Source organism: Neolamprologus brichardi, chromosome 4, assembly GCF_056152115.1.
Source record: "Neolamprologus brichardi isolate AB-2024 chromosome 4, ASM5615211v1, whole genome shotgun sequence".
Classification (NCBI taxonomy): Eukaryota; Metazoa; Chordata; class Actinopteri; order Cichliformes; family Cichlidae; genus Neolamprologus; species Neolamprologus brichardi.
This window is the reverse complement of record NC_142107.1, coordinates 17977783-18005352: the sequence shown is the minus strand read 5'-3', so window position 1 is coordinate 18005352 and position 27570 is coordinate 17977783. Positions and strand designations below refer to the sequence as shown.

General features: G+C 40.1%; 3 protein-coding genes across 3 annotated transcripts; all 3 read right to left on the bottom strand.

The window, feature by feature from the left end:
- Positions 1-4698: 4698 nt before the first annotated feature.
- Positions 4699-10592, bottom strand: LOC102785719 (ATP-dependent RNA helicase DHX58-like). The gene is made up of 13 exons (XM_087839959.1): positions 10502-10592; positions 9186-9337; positions 8842-9071; positions 8525-8729; positions 8259-8449; positions 8057-8170; positions 6937-7069; positions 6629-6814; positions 6288-6538; positions 5870-6172; positions 5598-5785; positions 5417-5510; positions 4699-5331 (listed from the first exon to the last, which is right to left on the bottom strand). The coding sequence occupies exons 3-13, from the start codon at positions 9016-9018 to the stop codon at positions 5143-5145; spliced, it is 2031 nt and encodes a 676-aa protein (XP_087696085.1). The 5' UTR covers positions 9019-9071; positions 9186-9337; positions 10502-10592; the 3' UTR covers positions 4699-5142.
- A 2453-nt stretch (positions 10593-13045) lies between these two features.
- Positions 13046-27069, bottom strand: LOC102785417 (ATP-dependent RNA helicase DHX58-like). Its single transcript, XM_087839958.1, has 13 exons — positions 26926-27069; positions 17596-17764; positions 17212-17441; positions 16912-17116; positions 16646-16836; positions 16444-16557; positions 15905-16037; positions 15594-15779; positions 15219-15469; positions 14797-15108; positions 14511-14701; positions 14330-14423; positions 13046-14235 (listed from the first exon to the last, which is right to left on the bottom strand). Exons 3-13 carry the CDS (start codon positions 17386-17388, stop codon positions 14050-14052), a joined length of 2040 nt encoding a protein of 679 aa, XP_087696084.1. The 5' UTR covers positions 17389-17441; positions 17596-17764; positions 26926-27069; the 3' UTR covers positions 13046-14049.
- Positions 24812-26927, bottom strand: LOC148103004 (uncharacterized). Its single transcript, XM_087839960.1, has 2 exons — positions 25868-26927; positions 24812-25783 (listed from the first exon to the last, which is right to left on the bottom strand). Exons 1-2 carry the CDS (start codon positions 26387-26389, stop codon positions 24812-24814), a joined length of 1494 nt encoding a protein of 497 aa, XP_087696086.1. The 5' UTR covers positions 26390-26927.
- Positions 27070-27570: the final 501 nt, after the last annotated feature.

Here is a 27570-nt window from a genome sequence, read left to right as displayed (position 1 = left end):
CAAACATGTCTCTGACTCACTGGAAATCAAAACATATATTACGCAAACACAGGGCTCAACCAAGACAATATTAAAAATGTAAAAAGTGAGTCTCTGAAGGACTCTTTGCTTTTAAATATTTCAACAATTAACTAATAGTCATTCATTTTCCCACTGGACTCATTTAATATAGAACCAATATTTTGTTATAGTTAAAGGCGTTCAAATTAAAATATTCAGTTAGCCCTTTCATCCTTCATAACCCCAAAAGAAATACATTTTTGTACACATTTAAACAGGACCACACTCAATCATCCTGCAATCATCAGCATAGACATGAGTAAAAAAACAAAACAAAAGAGAAAAAAAAAAAAAAACACAGCGTGCTTTCATACGAATCCGCAATAATCTTCACTAGTCTGAATGAGTCAAAGTGACTCAACGTGGATTAATAACAAGGATTAGTGAGACATAAACTGCAGCAGAGGCAAAAGAAAAAGGGACAGAATGACATATTTATTTGAGTCTAAATCTACAAGTATACAGTTGTGGTCAGAGGTCTACATACACTCAGTGGATATCACAATTTGGGCTTTTAGTGATTTCTGTGAACTGTTCTTCTTCCGGCGAGGAATAGTTTTACAGTACTAATGAGTTGGGGGGGGGGGGGGGGGATTCGGTGCACAAATTTGTGTTTAATATGAATTTTATCTAATCCGCAAAGAAGTATACGTATAATGTATAATAATGACCAAGTATGGAATAGGAAACTTGTGGTCCCCATTAAAAGATATGTGTAGTACAATCGTTCCGCTCTGGAAAAACAGTTCAAAGAATTTGTTAAAAGGTTTTTATGCGAGAGCTGTAGAAGCATTAAACGCTGCAATAACAATATCCACATGAATGTGCTCCGTGCCATAAACGTGGTGTGCAATTTCAGATTGTATGTTATAAGTATTTATATAGTTTATAGCTTTATATTGTTTTTGTGATGAAGATTGCATTTAATTTAATTATATATGTTAAAGTTTATAAATACAAAACAGATATTCTCTTTTCTTCTAAAAGCTCAAAACTACCGTGACATTCGCGGCCAGGTTAAGTGTTTATAAAAAATCTGACCACAGCTAGGTCTACATACAGTGTAATTAGTAATTATATAACATTTCATAACTCTCGAGTAATTTTGCTGCTGCTTTGATATCCTGCTTTATGGACCATAAGGCAGCTGTGCTTGTTTTGTCTTTTTAAGAGACATCTGCAGAGTTTAGGGGCATCAAAGGTCCTGATGAAGCACTTATTGGGAGTTCATCTTTGAGATTCTAGTAATCAAGCAGGCAGTTCTATCACAAGGAAGGCAGAAGAAAGAAACAAGACAGCGAGGAGCAGACAAAAGCTCAGGCAGAAAGTGGCAGACAGTAAAGACGAGCACCTCTTTTAAGCTGCTCCATAATAAAGCATGAAATAGGCTGGTTAAGTCGTGGCTCTGGCACGGACACTAGTCCACTTCAGAGAGCTACATCCTCAATCAGAGAAGAAATGCAACAACAAAGATGTACTCTGTGCACAGTATAATTGCTTTCATGTCCCCAAAAACAGAAGCATCTGGATGTTAAACAAATTGAATGCCTCGAAATTGTAGTTGTGCATAAAATTTAACACCCACACTCCCTCCAAATCAAAAGAATCCAGCAAAGTGGACTACAATGCACTGACCTGAACTACAAATAAGACAAAATACAGACAGACACTGAAAATCTCAAGGCCGAGCTTGTCAGTAAAGGTAACCCGAGCCGTTATGTTGCCATGAGAATAGGGACAGTGAAGTCCTATCACCTCTACAAGAAGGTCGACAAGCAACACAGCAACCTCTCAGGTGGCAAGAGTGGCTGCCTGACAAGTAGGCTGGCCCCAGAGGAAAAGCCCATCTTGGTGACAGCTTCACTTTACCCTAGGAGATATTTGTGTCTGTCTGTGTCCTGTGTGAGAGTCCTGGAGTGAGTATGTCTGACAGCTACACAGGAAAAAAAACACTATTGTGTTGAACCGTTGACATCATGAATGTATTGGTTGTTTAGACCAGTTTGGCACGAGTCTAAAAGCTGTTAATTTAATGTGCAGGCAGAAAACCGACCCATCAAGCAACTGATGCACTTTAAAGATTCCATTCATATTGAAGCAGAGGCTTAAAAATCAACTGCTGAATAGCAGAATTTATAACAATTATAATAATTCTCCTCAAAATACATTTCGCTATTGCACAGAAAAATAAAGTAATCGAGAAATTAAGCTGAACTTTAACCAGATGAGACATGTGCACTCAATTGCTACAGAGCATCTACAAGTTTGTCCTCCCCTGAGAGGCTATTCATCTGCACTCAGAGCAACCTTAAGAAGCCAGCGCCTGGAAAGAACAAGGTCAGTATGTCATAATGAAATGCAAGTAATACCAACAGGCTGATAAGCATTAAATGAAAAAAAGCTCATTTTGTGGTTTAAAAAAAAGAGATGCCAATTCGTAATTGGGCTAAATTAAAAAACACTTACAACATGCAGCTGAATCAGAAGAAAGGAACAGAGCAGTGCACCACAGTTTGCAGTAGCATCAGTATGGTTGACTGTCCTTCGTAGCTTAAAAAGAATCCAGGCAGCTGTGTTAGTTTCTTAGCTAATAAGCGGAGGTGGCCAGGTCACCTAGCTACCATTACAAGTTGCTAATTAGATCAAATTGATCCTCAGTCAAATTGAAGGAGGCACTCAAGATTCATATTACCTGGCTGCCTGTAAGACAAATATTTTCCTTATCACCAAGAGGGTGAACACTAAGCTTCCATCTTTTAATTTTCATCTATTAGTACCACCATTTTTTCCTAGATTAATCATCATTTGAATTTTGAAAAACAAAACAAGGGGACAACGACTCACACAGTTACATGGATAATTAAACATAGATCTGGGGGGGGGGGGGGAGTGTGCGCACAAAATGTAAATAATAAATGTCCATTATTATTATTATGCATGACAAAATTACTGCAACTCTTAAAATTGTTGAAAAATTAAATCTTGTTCGAAAAAGGCTAAACCCACGCTGATGTCAAAACAAGCATGTTCTGTTGGTGAACTTGTCTAATTAAAATTCACATTACAGTTCAGCTCCAACGCCGCCTGTGAGTTTCCATGTCTCCAGTGTCTCAAAAGACAGAATGTCCCCAGTGCCGCTTTCAAAACACGAGGATACGTTCTGTCTTGCTTGTACTTACAGATGTGCATGCCATAAAAACTAATGATTCTATTGTGTGTCTTAAAGGATTCCCTATATTGTACAAACAAATCTACACTGCATTTGTGTGTGTAATCTCTGTGTATGTACACCTACCTATGTAATCATTCATTGCTCAACTACTCCAACTTGCTTTAATTTCAGAAGACACCTAATTGCAATTAAGATGCATGGGGTGTTGAGCTGGGAAGTAAAAGGAAGTAATCAGTGCTGATTATAGAGCCAGAGCCTGATCAGAGTAAATCATATACTGACTGTACGTCTCCTCTGTGCCCGCCTGAATCGGAGTCGGGAATGAGACGGAACAGAGCCTGTTTTTAGTGTGATTATGTCCATGGCAGCACTACAGACTCCAGCTCGCTGCCAGATTTGAAAGGATTATGCCGCGTGTGACACCATGAGGTTGACCTAATCTTGTGGAGAGACACACAAAGATAATTTATGGGTCACATCGGACATGAATCTGTCCAATATGTTTTCCAGCTTTTAAATTGATAGTTTCCCCACCAGTCTCTTTAGTTTCAGTTTATGGGTTTGTTTTGCAAACTGTTCTATATAAAACACAAAGTGCTGCTTATGTATGTGGAGTTTGATTTGTGTATGTAAACACAGGAGCTTAATGAAACTCCAAGTCTAGCTGTCTAGGTCTGCATTCTGAGTGCTGCCAAAATGTGAGACATTATGCAACTAAATGTATTTTTTGAATTCTGTATGTTTAAATGAAAATTTGCAAGTATAATAAACCACTTCCCCTGTTTACTTGATGTTAAATGATCCAAGCTGAAATGCATAAACACATATTGATCTAGCGATGCAGAAGAAGCATGGTGATCTGAAACAGTCAAAACATTTCATGGCAGCATCCAGGTTATAGTTTAAATATGTAAACAGACGGTCTTTGAGGACGGTGTTTTTAAGTACCACCTTTTCATGTAATGCTTTTACTTATAGATATAAAAAGCACATTTTCGTGTGTATCAGTTGACTGAAAAGAGTGCACAATATTTGCTTTGCCACTGAGTGCACTTATTTTTTTACAGATGCCCCACACATACATCAGGAGACTATACCATCTCGATGCAGTCGCTAATGAGAAACTTCACTGAAACATTTGGGGACTGAATGCCTTGCTCAAGGGTTTTGACAAGTTTGACTGTGAGTAGAGTCACACATTCATTCTTTCTCAGCCTTATCTTTATTTTATCTATGTATTCAGACTCACTTCTATTACATCAGAGCCCCGGGCCATAGAGGACCAATTTTTTAGTGTGAAAATCCACATGGAAAGCTTCAATCCTGGCTTTAGTCACACCATTTGTTAGCAGTAATGAGGGCAGATGAGAACTGTAGCGTTTTGCAGATTGTGAACATTGGCTATCCAACAGTGACACCTACTGGCTAATAAAGTCAAAATTAATCATTTCAAAAGACATGTCTGATTTTATTTGATATTAATTAATGTAACATTAATTCATATTAAACACACAAAAAGGGATTTAGACTTAGTAGACAATTTCTTAACATTAGGATAAGTATTTATATAAATTTTAGATGATCACTGTACTCCCACTTACATAATTCAAACACACATTGGTAATATTACATCTAAACTAATTGTAAAATAGCTAAAAATTCATGTAAAATGAATCTTTTCTTAATGACATGTCAAATGCTCATGATGGTTCATGTTCTTTGCTTCTGTACTTGACTTGAGATGTAAATGAGGAAATACTCTATGTACAAAACAAATGCAAATAATTGCAAGCATGATTGGTGCATTAAAGGTTTTGGCACGCAGAACAAAGACTTAACATCTGTGGAGCAAATCTGTGAGAAGAAACTCGAGAATAGGAAAACCCACACAGAGCTCTCTTATTGATGTCTTAATCGAGCAAGTCAGTAATATTTTCCTGGCAGTACTCTTTAAAGTTGAACTCCTCAACAGTGAAAGGTACATCCTTCCACTTCTTCACTGGTAGCCGCTCTTGACCAGGGCTCTCCAAAACAAAGTTCTTAATGGCTAGATTTGGCAGTATGGCACACTTCTTGTACTTTATTTCATTTCCCCATTTCTGTGAATTTACACAAGAACAACACTCAGAATCCAACACGAGCATGAACGTAACATTGTGTTTTGTTTTTATTTGAAGAGGGTACCTTGCTGCATATTTTACAGCTGATTGTACACCTAGGCTCCCAGTCCTCAAAGCTTCTTTCTAGAGTCAGTTGGTCTCCAAATGTATAGTGTTTCCTGAGGACAAACCAAAAGAAAAGATATTTTACTTTGTCCCCAACATGTTTTTGCGTTAACTCTTAGATCAGAACATATTTAACTCACTTAAAGTCAGGGTTGACGTTGACGTACATGTTCTCAACTAGCTTGATGTCACTGCCAGAAGCCACAGGGGTAAAACAGTTTCGACACAAGAGCTGGATACTGGAAGCAGTGTTACGACTCCTCTTCTCTGCTTGGCGCCTCTGTTCAATTTTGGTGCAAGTGACTACCATCTCTTGAAGCTGAGTAATCTGGAGACAAGGAAGAATGGAATGTGATGTTAATACCACGGGGCTGTGAAATGTATTAAGGACTGGTAGAGTATATACGCTCACCTTTGTGCAAAAGTCTTGAGGGGTCATAGTTTGCACACGGTCAATGGCTTGTCCAGTCAGCTCCTCCAGATATTCATTGATGCGCTCTCGGCGAGCTTCATGCCCGCCTGCTTGGGCTACGACTGCATACTGACTGTTTTTTGCTCGTGCACGTCCACTTGCCTGCTGCTGGGCGATCTCATTAGTAAGGAGTCCGTAGCGCACCACCAAGTTACATTCAGGTATATCAAAACCTTCTTCACCCACACTGGTGGAGATCAGGAGGTTCAGAGAACCCATACGGAAATTCCTGATTGTTTCTGCCTGTTCATTATGTAAGAAACATGCAAATAAAAGCATGGAAACATGCAGAAATGTCCATAGAGATGTTACTGAATGTGACTGACTCAAAGCTTATAGGCGATGTATATCATCATACCTGTGTCATGTAGGTGTTGCCATTACCAGTGCCGATGAAGATGTCTGCCTTGATACCAGCTTCCTGCAATGCCCTGTTTTTGAGGACCCAGTCTTTCAGGCAGTGGGTGCTTTTACGAGTTTTACTGAAGATGATTGCCCTTGATGGGACACCTGACCCAAACTGTTGTAACAGAGTGCTCTGAAGTTCATCCATCTTTGGGTTATCAAAGCGAGAATCCATAGCAAGGTTCTTTAGCTCCACCTGATTCTCTGTGTGCCACAAAATAGTGACGCAAGTGATGGTTATATTTGCTGAAACCATGAAAATGTGGATTATAATGAAAATATGAGGACTCTCACCTTCAAAAAGTTCCAACAGGAAGGTGTCTGTCCCATCAATGGGATTGGTTCTCTTTTTGGAGTAATACTCCTCTAAGGAGCGATAAGCATCAATCATTCGTAAGGTGTCATTGATGAGGAGGGCATCATTATATTGCCTTAGGTGTAACGCACATTGTGCAAGCAGCCTGTTTTTCTCCTGTACGCCTGGTCAAAGAAACAGATGTAAGAAGAAGCATTGTTTCATCTAAAGATTTCCTTACTCTAATTCTATGAAAAAATATGCTCAAAACAAAATCACGTTACAAGATTAAAAACTAAGTCTGTACCTCGTTCCTCTAGATTCACGACATCTGCCTCATATTCTTGTGTTCCGCACTCTTTAAGTCTGAAGTCTGGAGGAAGGTTCATTTGACTGTGGATGGTGTTCATCATCGATATCAGATGATCACCAAACGGATCCTCAAAGAAAAACACGTGTTTGTGTTTACTAGCAGATACTGTTTTTCGACAAGTGGTTGTTGTCCTGAGGCCAGCATTTGTATGATACCTCTGGGACAGCAACTGCTTCAGCCAATAACATATTACATTAAAAATAAAAAAATGTTTACAGTCTGATACTACAGGGTTATTTTTTATTATATATTATATATTAAAATGTGCATTTGCTTCTTAGTTTAGTATTTTTCCATGATTTGTTTAAGATATCTAAACTTAATATGTGTGTGATAGCTAAGGGTCTCTGCTACAATGCAAGTTCAGCATACCCATGATACCTTAACTGGTTTCACTAACTGTAACGTCAATGGTAAAGCAAATGTGTTAAACAGGCCATTAAGTCACACCTGAGTTTCAGCATTTTTATGGGAAAGGCATGTTGTTGGCAACATGTGAGCAGTCAAAAACACAAACAGGTTTACAAGCAGCACAGTGAATTATTTCACAAAGAAAGGGAAAGTCTTGAAGCTCTGTCACTAAAACACCGAAAGATCTGATAGAGTCTTTCTTTTTTTTTCTTTAGATGTGCACTAGAAAACTTTACCATCATTTTTTTCTAAATGAGCAAGTAAAGAATACATACAAAAACATTCAAATTTAGAGTTAGTCTTGCAATTTTCATATAAGATCAACAAGGTTAACAAGTGCTCTGTTTGTGTTTCATGCCAAGAGATGATGTTAGGAATGGGAATAGAAACAAAGATAATAAGGGAAAAACATAAACTTTAAAGAAGAATAAGAAATATTTATCCCATATCTGGCAATTTCTTTTTTATTACAGCGATTGAAAAACTGCTTCTAGTGCTACTGTCACAACAACAACAACAACAACAACAACATGTTGTTGTTATAAATACAAGAAAATTCTAATTTTTGTATTTCAAATAAATGGTCTTATAGAAATAAAAACAGGTATAAAAATATGCTACTTTTTTTTAAATATTTGCTTACTCGATCTCTCTTGTTGACAATTTTGAAGATTTTTCTGGGTTTGGGCACCACTTCCTTCAGTTCAGATGCATATTCTTTAGCTGAAACTATGACTGAGTCCAAGTTGGCACAAATCTGAAAGGAGGAGCATTTTCAAGCAAAGCCAGCTAATTAAATAGAGATAAATTATATAAAAAGCTCAAATAAAAAATGAATCCCTGACCTCCAGTACATGCTCCACAGCCTTTTCCAGGTTCTTTGCGCCTCCTGTTCCTGGGGATGCTGTGAGGCCCAAGATCTGTGGCAGTGGTTTTTCTCCCTTCAACTTTTTCTCCACATAGAGTCTCATTACTTTGTTGTAGGCTTCCTCCTTCTGAGTATGGTGGCACTCATCGATTATCAGCAGAGTAATATCTGTAGGAAATCCTCAAGTCAGTTCATTTCAGCATAACAGCATAATCAGACATGTTTAAGCTCACTTTGACTCACCTGAGAGCTCGACATGTCTTGCTTCCTCTTTGTTAATCAGAGCGTTGTACAAGATCTGCGCTGTGCAGATGACTACTTGTGACTGCTGCACCACTAACCCAAAAAAGTCCTTTTCCTTATTCTCTCCACTGACTTTCTTAATAATGAAGGTACCACCCAGGTGAGGCTTAAACTCTTTGTTGTAGTGTTGGTCAACAAGATGAACCTGAATTATAGAGCACATCAAAAACATTATATTTAGTCACCTTTAGTCACAGCAGGTGTATAATAGTTTTTATTGTCTTAAAAATTAAATCCCCTCTTTCTATTTTAGGTACCTTGTTTACGAGGACCATCACTTTAGCATTTGGTGTGGTCTCCAGGTGTTTTTTGGCCACATACACTGCAGCGCGGGTCTTTCCACCTCCTGTCGGTAACCATATTATGATGTTCTCTCCTTTAAGAGCCCTTTCAACCACTTCCTGCTGGTAGTTATGCAGTCCAAAATCTGCCATTTTGCAGTGCCCTTTTGTTCAGAAATATTTTTGAGTGGCATAGAACACAGATACTGTAGAAGAGAAATGGACACCCAGTTGTGACTTCAAACTCTTAGCCTTAAAAGTCTGCTGGAGCAAAGCTAGTGACAAAACAAACAGAAAGAAAGTCAGCCTTTTGAACTCACCAGTGACGAAGCTCTGTGTAGTTTTGTCTCCTTTTCACAAGACAGTTGCAAGCTGGGGATGTTTTCAATTTTGTTTGGACTGCCTGTGTCACGTGGAAACTGGAAAATGAAACTTATCTGAACTCAGAAAGTTGGCCCTCATGAGGGAGTCTCTGGATGAACAGAAGGTGATTACTAAAATATCTACTCTTAACTCGCTCTGCCTATTGTTTTTAGTTTTGCTTTCCTCATGTAACAAACAGCTTGTTAGTGTGGCAAAAAAAAAAAAAAATCCCTTTGTCTGTTTTAATGTCAGCTCACGTAACTTGATCTCTACCCTCAGGCAAAAGAGCTTCAGCAGTATTTGGTTTCAGTTTCCTTTCATTGTGTTACAGTCAAATTCTTCATCTTTAGAACGTAGTCTAAATGTTTATAGATCTAAACCATAAAAAAAGATTTCAGCTGTTAGTTGACAATGACATTTTCTAAAGACTGAGCTCAAATGAAACATCTAAGTTTGAGATAATCAATGTATGCACAATATCATATTTCTGTAAACTAATTTGTAGCATTACATCTAAGTGCACTTTAAAATGACTACAATGGTTCATGTAAGTTCATCTTTTTGATGACATAAAGTGTGCACGATGGTTAAGGTTCATGTTACAGCAGGAGATAGTTTTATCATTTGCTTCTGGGCTGGACTTGAGAGGAAAGTGAAGAAATCGTTACAACAACATGCAAAGGGGATGATACAATGGCCGTGGTCTGGGTTCATTCAAACATCCAGCTGCAAAATGATTGATTGATTTTCTTAATGAAAATAGGCTCACAAACTCCAGTAGATTGCAAAAGAAAACCCCCTTTCCTCCCTTACAGGGGTCTCAATTGTGAGAACGTCACGATGTTAACAAATATTTATTTCTCTTTCAATGTTTTCCTTCCACCCTGAATCTCCAGAGAAAAATACATAGTCACTGTGGATAGGGCAGTAAGACAGTCTTCTTGTACGTTATCCTGTTCCTGTGTATTTACATAAGAACAACACAATCCCTAACTATGGATCTATTTGCAGTAGGGCTGCAACAGAAGACTATTTTGGTAGTCGACTAATCTGCCAATTTTTCTTTGATTAGTCAACGAGTATTTCAATAACTCTTATCTTCGCTTCTTGTAGGCAAACCTGTTCTAGGGTACCTCACCTGCTCAGGTGATTAGCTAGCATATCCTGAGAAGTTTCCGACCGGTAAGCTAACATAAACACGAACATAAACATTACTGTATAAGCATTAACATGAAATTACTGTACAAACGTTAACATAAACACTCAAACTGACCCATTCAGAGTTGACGTCACAGCTCCAGGGTGCTTCCTGTAACTGTGGTCAAGTGAGCCCTCACACATGAAGTCAGGTCAAGCTAGCCGCACCGCCAGCCGCACCTACAATCGTATTGCACTTTTCTTACGTATATTACGGTACGGGTGCCGACTGGCTTAGAATCCTTTTCTCAATTCTCAAGTACGCGAGTCCGTTCTCATTTTAGACTGTAGGACCAGCAGTGATGCTGTGTACAAGTAGGGGCATCATCAGTGACAGAGATGCCAAAAGGAAGAGCAAATTCATCTGCAAGGTTAGAAGCAGCACTGGTGGGCGAAGGTCAGAGGTCACTGAACAAACGGCTCTCCATTATGGACACCCCATCACACCTGCTTCATCCCACCCTTGTAAAGCAGCATAGCTTCTTCTCCCTCTAACTGATTCAACCTTTCAGCCATGAAGTACACGTCAGGAAATCATTCCTATTGTTATGTCTGTAAAAGTGTACAATAACTCTTCGGTATGTGGCATGATCAATACAATGGCTGTGCCTTCACCTGGAGACTGGCGGTCCATCACACAAGGATTCCAGGAGCGCTGGAACTTCCCTCTCTGCTGTGGAGCTCTGGATGGGAAGCACGTCCAGAAAAAGGCACCCCATACATCATATAGCAGACACACATATTGATATACACTAAATATTTATTTCATTTCTTTTTTTGTGGTGCCCAAATTTATGCACCTGCTTAATTTTCTTTAAACAATTATTGCACACTTTTTGTAAATCCAGTAAACTTCTTTTCACTTCTCAAATATCGCTGTGTGTCTCCTATATGATATATTTAACTGACATTTTTTTATTGTAACAACCAACGATTTATACAGGAAAATAATGGCTATTAACAAGGTTGCCCAAACTTTTTTTCGGTGTGAACACACTGTAGAATCCAGTGAAATATTCACGTCACCTTTAACAATTCTCTTGTTATAAATTAAAAAAATACACAATATCAAAAATACAGCACAGCAGTTTAGTTGTGGATAAGGTCAGGTTGAACAAAAATATACAGTATAGTGAGAAGACAAATGTATTGTCAACTCTTACTGAATTTGTATTTGTATTTTATTTTTTTTTCAACGTGCAGTGTAATAATTATATATTAATGTATGTCATATAAATATATATATATAGCTAATATTTCAAATCTCGAAGTGGATTAAGAAGTAAAATAGTGAAAAATGCAAGTATTCAGAAGACTCTCGTGTTTCTAACCCAGTCTCACCCGTACCGTAATATGTGTATGAAAAGTGCAACAGGATTGTATAGGTGCGGCTGGTGTTGCGGTGAGCTTGACTGTGACTTCGCAAGCCAGGGCTCACTTGACCGCAGTCTTCCTGTAGTGTACTGCAGTGTAGTATACCGTGTATTATAAAAAAAAAAACATATTTATTAGTATTAGTATGAAAAGTAGACAGTATAATTCTGCGTCTACAAATTTTTATAGTCGACGTCATCGATTATGTCGACGAATCGTGCAGCCCAATTTGACACTAGTATTTAAAGTATTATTAAATTATAGTATTATTATTATAGTATTATTAAACACAGTATTAAAGACTGTGCCCTGTTTAAATTACTATATCTGATTCTACATCAACTGGGAACTGGCCGCCTCAGTTCCCAAAATGTTAGAAATGTTGACGTTCACTGACCTGAGAGCACAACATGTTTTAATATCTCCTTGTTAGTCAGAGCATTGTATAAGAGCTGTGCTGTGCAGATGAAAGGCTCTGACGTCTGCACCAGTAACACAAAGAAATGCTTCGTATTGGTCTCTCCACTGACTCGGTCCAGCTCTTTGCTCTCAAACTCTTTTTTTCATGATTGGCCAACAAGACAAACCTAAATTATGGATTGCATTAAATAATAACTTGTCATCATTTTCAGCTAGAGACGTTTGACATAGCCAGGCTTCCTGTCTTAGTTAAGCCAGGCTTTCTGCTTAGGGCTCTGTGTGCACTCAGAGGAAATAAAGCATTTGATGGATCGTTTTACACTTCTTCTGCACAAAAATGACAGATTTGACAGATGCCTAGTTCAGAGACATTAGGAGTCAGTCAAATAAAGATGTATAAAGAATATTTACAGCTAAAGCCAGCACTGGTGTTGCAAATAAGTCAAGAGAGCTGCAGACAATCAGTAATAATTTGAATTAATGAGTTTATAGATTTATTTTACGACTCAGTAATAAATTACATCTAAACGTAAGCTCTAAAATAGATCTAATAAAGATTCAGTGTTCAGACCTGATACTATCCCAATGCTTATTGAAGGTTAAACGCCTTGGGAATAAGTCTGCTTTAAACAGACTTTATAATTGTAAAACATGTATGCCTTATAAATTGACAAATTGCAATTTGAAATAATCGTATCTCTAATGTAGATCAGTTGTATGGTGTTAAACCACAACAGTTAAAATACATAACTATGTATTGATCCAGTAATACTGACGGTGCATCCCCAGGTGTTAAAACATTTCATTAAAGTCTCTGAAGTCAGCATTTTCACATATCCTTTTTATTTTTGTTTTTATTTATGTAACACTTTTACACGGACATATAAACAGAAATATATATTTTTATATCCTCATCCCAGCAAATAATGTGTGTCTGTTCAGTCAACTGAATGCACATCTCTTTTACAGTGGTTGCCTAGACACATCAGAAGGCTGCACAACCGTGCTCCTGACGTGGATAATACCGTAATTTATAGAAACAGTTGGGGATTAAATGCCTTGCTCATGGGTTTGTCATGTTTGACTTTGACCTGTAAGTCATTCATTCTCAGTATATTTCCACATTATCTGCAGATTCAGACATTTCTATTACATCCACATCTTTCAATGTGAAAATCCTCGTGGAAAGCTTTAATCCTGGCTTTATGAAAACATTTCTTGTGATATCCAAGACTGACACCTACTGATTAATAAAGGCAAAATTATGAAAAATCAATCATTTCAAAAGGAGCATTTGTTTAAATTAATCAACTTTAGATTTAGTTTAAAAATTGATATGCTACGATATAGAAAAAATAAAAAGGTTGATTTCATCTGTTAGTGAACAATGATAATTCTTAAGATTAGGCTCTCATAAAACATCTGATTTAGTTACAGAAATTGTCCACAACGTCAAACTTCATACACACATCAGCAGCATTACATCTGAACACATTTTAAAATAGCTAAAACAGTTCATGTTAATTAATCTCCTCTTGATGGCTTGTCAAATATTCATGATGTTAAAGGGTCATGTTATAGGAGAACACAGATGAACTCAGGCACTGGGCATAAACGAAGCTTCCACTGATTGCTAATTATAAACATGACTGATGCACTAAGGTTTTTAGCTGCCTGGAACAAAGATCAGGCATATGTGGAGTGAATTTTTCAAGTCTGTGTTCATGCAAACCTCCAACCATACAACAGTATGGTTTTCTAAAAGAAACTGGAGTCTCAAAATCAAGTAAAGTGCAGAAGAAAACCACACAGAGCTTTCTGGTTCGTGGCTCAATCAAAGAGGTCAGGGAAGTTTTCCTGGCAGTACTCTTCATAGTCGAAGTCCTCAACAGGGAAAGGTACATCTTTCCATTTCTTTACTGTTATCCTGCCTTTGGGGGTTTCCAGGGCAAAGTTCTTAATGGCTAGATTTGGCATTAAGACATGCTTTTTGTATTTTATCTCGAATCCCCATTCCTGTGAATTTGTATAAGAATAACAGTCAGATTCCAACATGAGCATGAACTGTGGATCTATTTAGATACAGTATTAAACAGTGAGTTCACTGTACCTTGTTGCATTTTTTGCATCTGATTCTACACCCAGGCTCCCAGTCCTCAAAGCTCCTTTCTAGAATCACCTGCCCTGCAGCTTTGTAGTGATTCCTGAGGACAAACAAGAAGCAAAGATATTTTTATTTGGTCTCAACATACTTCTGCTTTAACTCTTAGATCAGAACATCTTTAACTCACTTAAAGTCAGGGCTGACGTTGACATATTGCGTATTGTCAACAAGTTGAATGTCACTGCCAGAAGCCACAGGGGTGAAACAGTTTCGACACAAGAACTGGATACTGGAAGCAGTGTTACGACTCCTCTTCTCCGTTTTGCAGCTTTCTTCAATTTTACTAGAAATAATTGCCTTTTGTTGAAGCTCACTTAACTAGAATCACACAGGAATGGACGATAATGTTAGTAACACTAGGCAGTGAGAGCAAGAGCAGTAAGTTATGGCTCGGTACTGTCCTTAAACATCACCTTTAAGTTAAACTCGTAGTGACTCATACGTTGCACACGGTCAATGGCTTTACCAGTCAGCTCCTCCAGATATTCATTGATGCGCTCTCTGCGATGTTCACGCCCACCTGCTTGGGCTACGACTGCATACTGACTGTCTCTTGCTCGTGCACGTCCACTGGCCTGCTGCTGGGCGATCTCATTAGTAAGGAGTCCGTAGCGCACCACCAGGTTGCATTCAGGTATATCAAGACCTTCTTCGGCCACACTGGTGGAGATCAGGAGGTTCAGAGAACCCATACGGAAACTCCTGATTGTTTCTGCCTGTTCATTCTATAAGAAATATGCAAATAAAAGCATGGAAACATGCAGAAATGTCCATAGAGATGTTACTGAATGTGACTGACTCAAAGCTTATCGGTGAAGACTGTATATCATCATACCTGTGTCATGTAGGTGATGCCATTACCAGCACCAGTGAGGATGTCTGCCTTGATGCCAGCATCTTTCAATGCCCTGTTTTTGAGGACCCAGTCTTTCAGGCAGTGGGTGCTTTTGCGAGTTTTACTGAAGAGAATTCCCCTTGATGGGACACCTGACCCAAACTGTTTTAACAGAGTGCTCTGAAGTTCATCCATCTTTGGGTTCTCAAAGCGAGAATCCATAGCAAAGTTCCTTAGCTCCACCTGATTCTCTGTGTGCCACAAAATAGTAATGTTTTTATTGGCTGAAATCATCAAAAATTGCATTATGAGCTATAACATAAAGTTATGGAATTAACACATAACAGTAAGTGATGAAAATGTTAGGATTTTCACCTTCAAAAAGTCCCAACAAGAAGAAGTCTGTCCCATCAATGGCCTTGGTTCTCTTTTTGGAGTAATACTCCTCCAGGGAACGATAAGCATCAATCATCCTCAAGGTGTCATTGATGAGGAGGGCATCATTGTACTGCCTGAGGTGTAACGCACATTGTGCAAGCAGTCTGTTGTTGTCTCGTACTCCTGGTCAAAGAGGACAGATACAAGCAGCAGTATTATTTTATTTAAATACTGATTACCTTAACTCTCACAAAATCCGTTGTATTTACCGCTGCCATCGGCAGAAGGATTAAATGCTACGGTCTTACCTCGCTGTTCCAGAATCACCACATCTGCTTCGTATTCTTGTGTTCCACACTCTCTCAGTTTGAAGTCTGGAGGAATATCCATGTAACCGTGGATAATCGTCATCATCGACTTCAGATGATCACCAAAAGGATCCTCAAAGAAAAACATGTATTTGTGGTTAGTAGCAGGTCCCAATTTTTGCCAGGTGGTTGTCATCCCAGGGCAAAAAATGCCTCAGACAGTCAATCAGTGATGTGACACCCAAGAGCCCTTTAAGCACAGGCAAAATTAAAAGGAAATTTTTGAAAATCTTAATTTTAGATTCTGTTACTACAGATATATTTGACTCTTATATTAGCATTTTTCCAAGGTGGAATTAAATTAACACTAGTCTTGGGAGTGGCAATAAGAGTACTTGTGGTCATTTCTGAGGTGAACTAGTAGATGAGGCTTTTCCCATTTGTCTCTCAGTGCATTTGTTCATGTTACAAGAAAATGCAGTTTTTCAAAATCCATCAGTTGGTTTTTGTTTTTTTGGGTTTTTTTAATATCTGCTTACTCGATCTCTCTTGTTGACAATGTTGAAGGTTTTTCTGGGTCTGGGCACCACTTCCTTCAGTTCAGGAGCATACTGTTTAGTTGAAACTATGGCTGAATCCAAGTTGGCACAAATCTGAGAGAGCATAATCAATTATGAGAAAAAGACACTTGTGGGAGGACATTTGAGTGGCAAATGATATATAAAAAAATGAATCCCTGACCTCCAGTACATGCTCCACAGCCTTGTCCAGGGTCTTTGCGCCTCCTGTCCCTGGGGATGCTGTGAGGCCCAAGATCTGTGGCAGTGGTTTTTCTTCCTTCAGCTTCTTCTCCACATAGAGTCTCATTACTTTGTTATAGACTGACTCCTTGTGAGTATGGTGGCACTCATCGATTATCAGCAGAGTAATATCTGTAGAAAATCCTCAAGTCAGTTCATTTCAGCATAACAGCATAATCAGACGTGTTTAAGCTCACTTTGACTCACCTGAGAGCTCGACATGTCTTGCATCCTCCTTGTTAATCAGAGCGTTGTACAAGATCTGCGCTGTGCAGATGACCACATCTGACTCTTGCACCACTAACCCAAAAAGGTCCTTTTCATCACTCTCTCCGCTCACTTTCCTAACAGTATAGCGTAGACCCAGTTTAGGCTCAAACTCTTTGTTGTAGTGTTGGTCAACAAGATGAACCTGAATAATAGAACACATCAAAAACATTATATGAAGTCATCTTCTTATACCAGTTTTACGATGTTTTTTTATTGCCCTTTTTCTACTTTAGGTACCTTGTTTACGAGGACCATCACTTTAGCATCTGGTGTGGTCTCCAGGTGTTTTTTGGCCACATACACTGCAGCGCGGGTCTTTCCACCTCCAGTCGGTAACCAAATTATGACGTTCTCTCGTTTAAGAGCCCTTTCAACCACTTCCTGCTGGTAGGTATATAGTCCAAAATCTGCCATTTTCCAGTGTCTTTTTGTCCAATAATACTTTAGAATGGCATAGATTTCAGATACTGTAGAAAAGAAATGGACACCACATTGCAATTTGAAAGCTTAAACGTCTGTAGGAGTAAAGCTGGTGACAAAACAAGCAAGCATTCTGAGAGGCATAGTGAATAGAAACACTTGATATCATTTATATATGAAGAAAATGTAATTTTAACTCACCAGTCAGTGCTGACAGAGCTCTGTGTTGTTCTGCTTCTTTCCTCTTCCGCTGTCACCAGGCACTGCAAGTTGGTGAGGTTTTAAACTCTGTTTGGACAGGCTGCGTCACGTGGAAATTGGAAAACGAAACCTCTATGTTCTCAGAACAGTGGGCCTCACGAGGGAGTCTCTTGAAGAACGGCAGGAGGTGATCATTATGCAGTGACAAGGGAAGAATGAGCTTCACTAAAATCATTATGCAGTGACAAGGGAAGAATGAGCTTCACTAAAATAAAGTAGGTTCTTCTAAGAAAAGCCACACCCAAGGTACTGCTTAGAAATCGATTTATTTAGTTTTTATTCAAGGAAATTCCCTAACTTAACGTATTCATTGTTTGTAGTTTTGTTTTCCAGACACAGCTTGTCAGAATTAGTCTTTTAAAAAGGCATGGGGATTTTTTACATGTACTCATTCACTTGTTTTCTGCCCTCTGGCAAGGAAAGAGCTTCAACAGTATTTGGCTGCTTTACAGAGCTTGGGTACAGCTTAAGTCACCATCAAAAAAGTTGTGTCGTCTGAAAACATACAGCGGGGAAAATAAGTATTTGACACATCAGCATTTCCAGCAGTAAGGGGATTTCCAAGTGGACTATTGACACAACATTCCCACCAGATGTTGCCATCAAGCCAAACATTGAAGTCATACACACAAATCAGAACATTTAAGTATACAAGTTAAACCATAATAAATAAAGTGAAATGACACAGGGAATAAGTATTGAACACACTTTATTTAATACTTTGTAGAAAAGCCTTTGTTGGTGATTACAGCTTCTAGACGCCTCTTGTATGGATAGACCAGTCGTCTGCATTGCTCAGGAGTGATTCTGGCCCATTCCTCCACACAAACGGTCTTTAAATCGTGGAGGTTCCTTGGGCCTCTTCTATGAACCTTAATCTTCAGTTCTCTCCATAGATTCTCTATGGGATTTAGGTCAGGTGATTGACTGGGCCATTCAAGCAACTTGATTTTCTTTCTTTGGAACCACTTCATTGTTTCCTTGGCCTTGTGTTTGGGATCATTGTCTTGCTGGAATGTCCACCCTCTTTTCATTTTTAGCTTCCTGGTAGATGGCAGCAGATTCTTATCCAGAATGTCCCGGTACATCGCTCCATTCATCCTGCCTTCAATGATATGAAGTCTGCCAGTACCCCTTGCTGAAAAGCAGCCCCAAACCATGATGCTTCCACCCCCAAACTTAACTGTTGGTATGGTGTTCTTGGGGTGGTGAGCAGTGCCATTTCTCCTCCAAACATGGTGTGTAGAATGACTGCCAAAAAGTTCTATTTTGCTTTCATCTGACCATACTATAGTCTCCCAATAATCCACAGGCTTCTCCAAATGCTGTTGCGCAAATTTTAACCGAGCCTTGACATGCTTTTTGTTCAGCAATGGAGTCTTGCGTGGTGAGCGTGCATGGATGCCATGGCGGGTCAGTGCATTGCTTATAGTTTTCTTTGACACAACAGTACCTGCTGATGCAAGGTCTTCCTGAAGTTCTGTCCGAGTGGTTCTTGGCTCTTGGAGTACTCTCCTGATTATTCTGTGGACTCCTCGGACAGGGATCTTGCGTGGAGCACCTGATCGTGGCTGGTTTATGGTGAACTGATGCTCTTTCCATTTCCGGATAATGGCCCCCACAGTGCTCACAGGAACATTCAGCATTCTGGAAATGCGCCTATAACCATTCCCATCACAATGCTTTTCAACGATGAGATTACGCAGATCTTGTGAGAGTTCTTTGCCTTTACCCATCATGAAGTCTTTCCTGTGTGCCTTCTGGGTAATGAGGGGCCTTTATGGGCCATCAATTAGGACTACAGCAGCTGATTCCAGTTAGTACTGATAGGGGACTGGGTTTCTCCATCAATACTGACAGATTTCAGGTGATCTCCTGGCTTTCTATGTCATTTTGCCCCTTGTTATCTTCATGTATTCAATACTTATTCCCTGTGTCATTTCACTTTATTTATTATGGTTTAACTTGTATACTTAAATGTTCTGATTTGTGTGTATGACTTCAATGTTTGGCTTGATGGCAACATCTGGTGGGAATGTTGTGTCAATAGTCCACTTGGAAATCCCCTTACTGCTGGAAATGCTGATGTGTCAAATACTTATTTTCCCCGCTGTATAAACTCACAAGTAAGAATAACCAAAACCAAAAACTAAAACCAAAGTTGCCCTTTTTTCAAAGGTGCTTGGAAAGAAAGTGGCTTCTTCAGTTCTAAAACCAAACGGCGGAGAATCTCAGGTATGTAAACCTTAATAGTGGTTGTCCCTTAAGAGGGTGATAGGCCTCGCCGTATCATGTGACCTAAGGTAACGTGACGCAAGGTGTGAATTGGGGTTAAGGCACCTTGGAAGGGATCTCAGAACTGCACTGAAGGTGGAATAAGCCACCCACTCTTTTCAGCTATGGCCTCTTTTACTCCACTTTGAAACCATCGTCATCTTCTCAATTCAGATTGCGAACATTGGCATTCTTAAAAGAGTGACCTTTAACCTTTAGCTGCAGATGTAGGTGGTGGCTCTTCTATATTACACCATGCATGTTTTTTTTGGACTGGCTGTTTAGAACTGAAGAAGCCTCTCGAATGAGAGAAGAAACGTTGTTATGAAACTTTAAAAAGTCCTGTGGCTTTGTTGAATTCTCCCAGTTCTTTGAATCTTTGGGCTGAAGGAAGGATACTTACTCGGTGTATAAATGCTCAATCAACAATCCTTTATTTCCATACAATTTTCACACAATGAGCATAACAACCATCCGGACGGGGAGAGATGCAGAGAGGGTCACAGCAAGTCTCAAAATGGTGACGTGTTACACAGCTTTTTATACTCTCCACTGGCCCCCACCTGGTCGTAAACCTAAACATTCACACTCTCTTATCTGTCATGGCGCCTAAGTTATGACCTCGGGCTCCCTGTCTTTCTACCTCCTACAAGGGTGGGGGCACAGAATGTGGTCTGTTTCTGCTATTTTCGGCACAAGGTCCTTTGCACACAACATTCTCAGAAATGATTTAAGCAGTCTGACATGACAAGAAAACAGTGTAAAACATTCACAGCAGATAAATGGTGGCGCCCACCTGTCTAACAGAACCCAAAGGATGGTCACATTCTTTTAATCCCCAAAGATATACTTGAACATTTGTCTAACATACTACAAAAATATACTGCGAAGAGGGTCATGTTCTTTAACCTAAAAATATAAGGAGAATAATGATCTCACAGCTTTCATTCTAAGCTCTGTAATTAGTTGGGACATCGTGTAAAATATCAAAAACAAAATGCAATTATCTGCAGATCTCGTAAAGCGTTAAAAGAGGAGAGCATGCTACAACTATGGTGTACACGGGCCTCTACCAAATTCTTTTGCAACATGTTGCTGCCATCAAATCCAAAATGAACATATTTTTTCTCTTTAAAATAGTATAATTTCTCAGTTTAAACATTTGGTGTGTTTTACTATGTTCTACTGTCAATAAAATGTGGGTTTATGAGATTTGCAAACCATTGCTTTGTGCTTTTATTTACATTTTATATAGGGCTCCATATTTTGGAATTGGGTTGTACTTCAAAGCAATCCAGCTTGTTTAATTTTTCATAGTATGAAGGCAAGTTTGTGAAAGTTGCAAAAGGATAAGCTAAAGTTAATGTACAAACCATCCCAGCTGATTCCAAGTAGGAATTTTTACTACTTTTTTACAGCACTGTGTAAACAATGTGCAAGTTCTAATAAATCCGTTGGTAATTTCCATTACCTATCCACTATGTGAGTCACAGCCCAAAATATCAACAGTAAGGAGTGCTTTGATTCACACAATGTGATATCACATGCATTTTCTGGTTTAATGAAGTTGTTAACGGGAGTGGACGGGTTGTGTGATACAGAGAAACGAAATCAAAAGCTCTGTGCAGAATGGGCCAACTGAGGGAGGCCCTGGAGGAACAACAAATCACAACTCAAATGCAGTGACAAAGCCTAAATGTCACTGACAATAAAGCAGTTGTGTTTTATAAACCGTACATAATACAGCAGCAAGACATTTTGCAGGTAACTGTGCAGGGAATTTAGGTTCTTTATAACTAATAGAAATCAATGAAAAATACCATGAAAAGAAGTAAAGTATACCATTACTGTACATTGAAGTAATATATTGTTTTTGGTGTGTCCATAAATAATTCAAATTTCACAATTCATTGTTTTTCACATTAGATTTTACCGAAACGCCTTTAAGAATTTGCATTCTTTGACAAGAAACAAACCACAACTGAAAAACACCACCTCCTCACCCTGAGGAGCTGGACTTTTGCCCGAGATGACTAATTTCTTTATTTTATCTAACTGGTTTAGGTAGCACTGTTTATGATCCACTAGCCTTTACAAGCCTCAAGTATTTTTGAACAAAATAAATATTTTTCCTGATAAAACCTCCAGTTGAAAGTGTCAGGCCAACTGAAAAGTTACCCTAAATATATCTTAGTACTGTGTAAACCTTAGGGTGTTGTAGATTTTAATCAGTTTTTGCATGCACCACGCCCTTGATACACCCGTCTTGTTTTCATTGCATCAGGAAACAGAACTCTAAAGCCTATTATACACAATCATACAAGAGAGCATAAAGATGCATTATAGATAACAGTCACTTTAGTTATATGCACGCAATGTTTTTACATTTGAGCGGATCATACCTGGCCTTAACTAAAGGCACACTGTTGGGTCTAAAGTCTATCTGCAAAAGCATTCCCTAATGCAACTGGATCTTTCCCTCGAGTATGTGCTGCACATTTACAAACGGCAATTCTACTGGGTAATAATACTGCTTCCAGCAGATTTTGCAAGAGTTTGGCGTGTTCTACAGGTTTCCCTGTCGAAGTTGTCATACCTCGTCTTGCCCACTGCGCTGCAAAGAAATGTAATGTAGCAAATGCATACTGGCTATCAGTGTATATTGTCACATTTTGTTTCTCTGCAGCTTTACACGCTTCCGTTAAAGCTACTATCTCTGCTGCTTGAGCAGACATAGAACATGCTAATTGTCTTGCACAGATAATTTTCTCACTATCTACTACAGCAAAACCTGTTTTAGCCTGTCCCTCTGCTGTTTTAAAACTTGAACCATCAACAAACCAAACCTTTCCCTCACCAAGTGGCACATCTGTTAAGTCATCCCTCGGCTTACACTCCTTCTCTACGTGGTCCCTACACTCATGAGGAGTGCCCTCTTCCTCTGTTGGCAAAAGGGTTGACGGATTTAGAATTGTGCACCGCTTTATGGTAATGTGTGGTTGTGATAGTAAGAGTGACATTAAAGACAAATGTCTTGCAGGTGACAGAAATGTCATTTTAGTCTGTAGTAGCAAAACATCCACCTCATGTGGAACTAGCAGTGTCAAAGGGTGAAATAAGACTATTTCCCCAGAACATTGTATGGCCTGAGCCGCTGCACATACTGATCTCACACATGGAGGCAAAGCACAAGCAACTGGATCTAATCTCTTAGAATAGTAAGCTACTGGCTTCATTCTTCCCCCGCTGTCTTGTGCTAACATTGAAGCCATGTTTTTGTCTGTAATAGCCTTCGTTGTATTTGAAATATGTAGTGGTGAGGCAGAGGTCTAACAGTGTGCAAATCTGATCGGGTGTGAAGTTGGTCCTGTCCTCCAAGGAGTTGTCTTCTTGTAGTCGTTTTCTGACAGTCTCCACTGCCTCCGTGGTGAATGACATATGGTAGACCTAAATGATCACCCTGAGCTTAAACAAATTCCAGACATCTTGGCTACAATAGGTGACACGGGGGAGCCCATGGCAACACGGGTTCTTCCATTTCCTTCCCAGACGCCTTAAGGCCCACTCACACCCTGGGCCATCTGACCTCAGGAATTCGCATGATAAGGTGGGGCCAGGTTTCACAATGAGTTCACCCGAAACTCTGGCTGATTGGGACCCACACCCAGTTCCACACCTTGGCTCAGGCGATTAGAGGATCATCAGGGGGTCCTTTTGTCCCTCTGTGGGGGGACACTCCCACCAGGGTTATATCTGGGACTCTCCACCATTTGACCTTAGAACTGAAGAAGCCTCTCGGATGAGAGGTGAAACGTCTTCAAGTAAATTAAAGAAGTCCAGACGCTTTTCTTTGCAAGCTCCTTTTGACCATATGTCATTCTGCTGTTTCATTCTCACTTCCTTTTAAGTGTACCTGAGGTGTTGCATGTGTCACCCACCCCAGCTTCTTACGGAAGATACTGCTATGCATGTTTGTCTCCCACCCCCCTCCACATTGCTGCCATTCCTTTGTGTGCTCTCCCTGCTCCACTAGAAATGCTAAATCTTCCCACTCAGCTGTGCTACACTTAGTTAGTGAAACATGTGGCACCTTTCCTTTGAAAAGTTGCTGAGCTGCTTCAGAAATTATCACACTACATCCTGCCATTTGTTTACCATCAGTGTATACAGTTTTTACAGTAATTCTTTGAGGACCCAGTTTCATCACTTTGTCAGTATAGACATTATCAGGTCCTGGTGTCATTTTGAACCTAAGTGTGATGTGCATCTCATCTGGTTCCTGTCTATCATAGCCCTCAGCTAATCTCTCCTCAGCTGTGGTCAACATTTTACAATTTATCTGATCTGGTCTAGAGGTTGACAGGTCAAGCGTCCAGTAGTAATGTACATCGCCACTGCCCTGGTGAACCATCGTTTCTGCAGTTTCTCCTTTTCCTGCAGTTATCATTCCAACAACCGTGGGAATGATTGAGATTCCAAGTTTTACCATCATATCTCTACCCAAAAGGTTCACAGGACATGTCGGACACATTACTACTGAACCTTGAGCTGCCTCTCCCGTAGATGGATCTCTAATCCATACCGGCTTAGAGATTCTGTGTTGATTTAACTGACCATTAGCAGATTTTACATAAACGATGCCGTTTGATGGGTTTATTCCTGACACTTGGTCCCTCAGGACGGTTTTATCTGCTCCTGAGTCACATAAAAACTGTATCGTTTTTCCCTGCACTGTTAATGTGCGAAAGGGTTTTACTTCTTTCCCTGATAAATTCAACAAAACTTCAGTCAAATCTATGGTTTGGGGCACTGGTTGTTGTTTTTGGCAGTCTGATGGGGTGTTTAAACATGCATGTGTATTAGCAGTGACAGCAGATACTAGTCATTTATTATATGAGGGGTTATGTGGATCTGGTCGTCTATACTCCTCATGTAATTCCTCAGGGCACTCTTTAATATAATGACCTATTCTTCCACACCTGTAACACTCATCCCTGCTCCTTTGTCTTCTCCGGGGTGGCCAATTACTTCTGCCCCCCCTGACTCCTCCTCTAACTCCTCCGCGGCCTCTGCCACGTTTAGTCTGTCCCTGAAGAAATATCTGAGATTCTTCATCAGCATAAAATGTGGCAACATTTGGTGTATTTTGCAATTTTTTCTTTTTTCTTTTAATCACATCCTGTGCATGCTTTGCCCAGTTCATACACTGAGTCACTCCATCTGTGGAGTGATTTACATTTTGCTTTCTAATAAAATCTGCAATGGATGGATAAAACCCACTCATCAAGGCATGTTTCAGCTGCTGTTGATAGGGGCCTGCTGGGTCTGCATTCTCTTCAAGTCCACTATGCTTCTTAAACACTTCCTCTAATCTACCTCTATACTCATGAACATCCTCTCCTTCCTTCTGTGTGCATTGTGAGATTTTGGTGTAGTCTGCAGTTGTTCTAAAAGTATTTCTGAGACGATCATACACTCCATTAATTTGGACAACGAGACCTGCATCTCCGTAGGGCAGGGTGTTATCACCTGGCCCTTTACCTGTGTATTGTCCTCTGACACGGGTCCAATTATAGGTGAGACATTTCCTAAAAGTAATCTCAGTTTCCTGTCCATTTAAACGGTATGAAGAACAAAGCTGTCTGTGTCGAGCTACGAACTCATCAACATTAGTCAATGGGTCTCCAAGGCTCTTGCAAGCATCAGCACATTCAGACTCCGTCCATGGCCGGTAAACATGAATAGTGCGGTTGCCATCCCCGTCCACTCCATAATGTGGGTTAGCAACCTCTACCATAGGGTAAGTGCTCACCTCACGGAATGGATCAGGAGAAAAACTTTCTTCATCTTCACACTCTGGAACAGAAACACCATATGTTTCTTTATGTTGTGTCAGGGATGGATATGTGGTTGTGACGTTTGTGTTTACTAACTTTACTTTCTGTTTCCTGCCCTGCCTAGTCTGTCTTGGACTCCATACTGCTCCTAATGCCTCTCCATACTCAGCCTTTAATTTCTCCTCCACCTCTGCCTCTGCTCTCTCACACTCTTCTCTGACTCTTCTTTCTGCTAACATTCTTGCTCTTTCTAATGCTTTTCTACGGTGTTGTTCTAAAGTAGTTGCAGTGGATTGAGCTGTGGTTTCATCCTCAGGTTTCACAACTACTGCTTGCAATATTGCTCTTTTAACATTCTGTGCTTCTCTTCTCTTTTGAGCCTGCTCCAGCCACAACTTAGCAACTGCTAACTGCAATTCCTTCCTCTGCTTCACTTTCCCTGTTTTACCTGCTACACTTACAGCTATTCTTTCTACAAGCATTTTACACTTAACTTCCACTAATGTCCCTTCAAATCCATATTTTTTCCGCCAACAATCTACATACTGCGTGCTGCCCGGTAGAAATTTCTCCATAAATTTTACATCCCCTTCTAAGGCAGACTTACACATTTTATTCCCCATTATAACAATTCTTTCAAGTTTGCGGCAGGTAACACCTTACCTCAAAACCCAGGCTATGTGTACACAACAGGTCACAAAATTACGTTAACACCGCTTAGGTTTCCTTTTGTGTTGCTGCGTTCACTTTACTGGCACTCACACACGCATACATTCATTCACACTTTTTAAGGCCTATAATCTTAAACTCTCTATACCGCGGCGAGCTCTTTCCTCCTTATATATTGGTGGAGAAACCATACACTCAACGCACTTATCTGCGGAGTCCTTTTTATTTTATAGAGCTCTATCCTCCTTATATATTGGTGGAGAAACCATACACTCAACGCACTTATCTGCGGAGTCCTTTTTATAGAGCTCTATCCTCCTTTCGGCGGAGAAACCAGGCAGCTTGCGTCTACACGCACAGCTCTCATGGACCTGCGTCCAAAACGCACAGTCCAACGCACTCCCGTGCCCGCGTGAAACCGCGCAGCTACGGAGCCGTTTATTTCTTTAATAGCCTGCGACCTTCTCGCACGGCTGGCGCGCTCACGTACCTGCGAGAATCCGCACGGTCACGTAGCCGCTCTCTATTGTTTTAGGTTCGCGTGAAACCGCGCAACCAGCGCTCCCCTGGACTCGCGTGAAACCCGCGCAGTCTCAGTGACGCGTTCCTATCTAAAATTCCACATTCATTCACACGGTTACAGAGACGCTCTCGGTTTGCCTACCGTTGTGTTGCGTTTCGTTCACAGGAGAGTCCAGGATCCCGTCAGTCGCCGTCCACGAGGGGAGTTTAGACGCTATCTCGCCGGCCTGGTCGCGAATTTTAACACTCCAGGGCTTTATCAGGCATCCTACGGCCTGGCTGTCGACAGTCTGCGGCGTGTCCTCTCTCTCCTCAGTGTGCGGCAAAAATCTTGGGCTCCGGCTCCGAAGGACCAAAAAATGTTGGGTCTAAAGTCAGACCCCGCTGATCCCAGAACTTATTCCCATGAAAGAAAGACAAGGCAACAGCGATCGATCTTTTTACTTGCAAGGGGGCCCTTGTCCGTACCTCAGCACATCACAAAATGACCTCCTCGACTGGCCCCTCTTGCTCCCTTTTATTGACAACGTTCACACAATAAACAATAGTTTACAACACGTACCTTCCCCCCGTAACCCCCCTTGGTTACAAATGACAAGGCACTGTGTGTGTG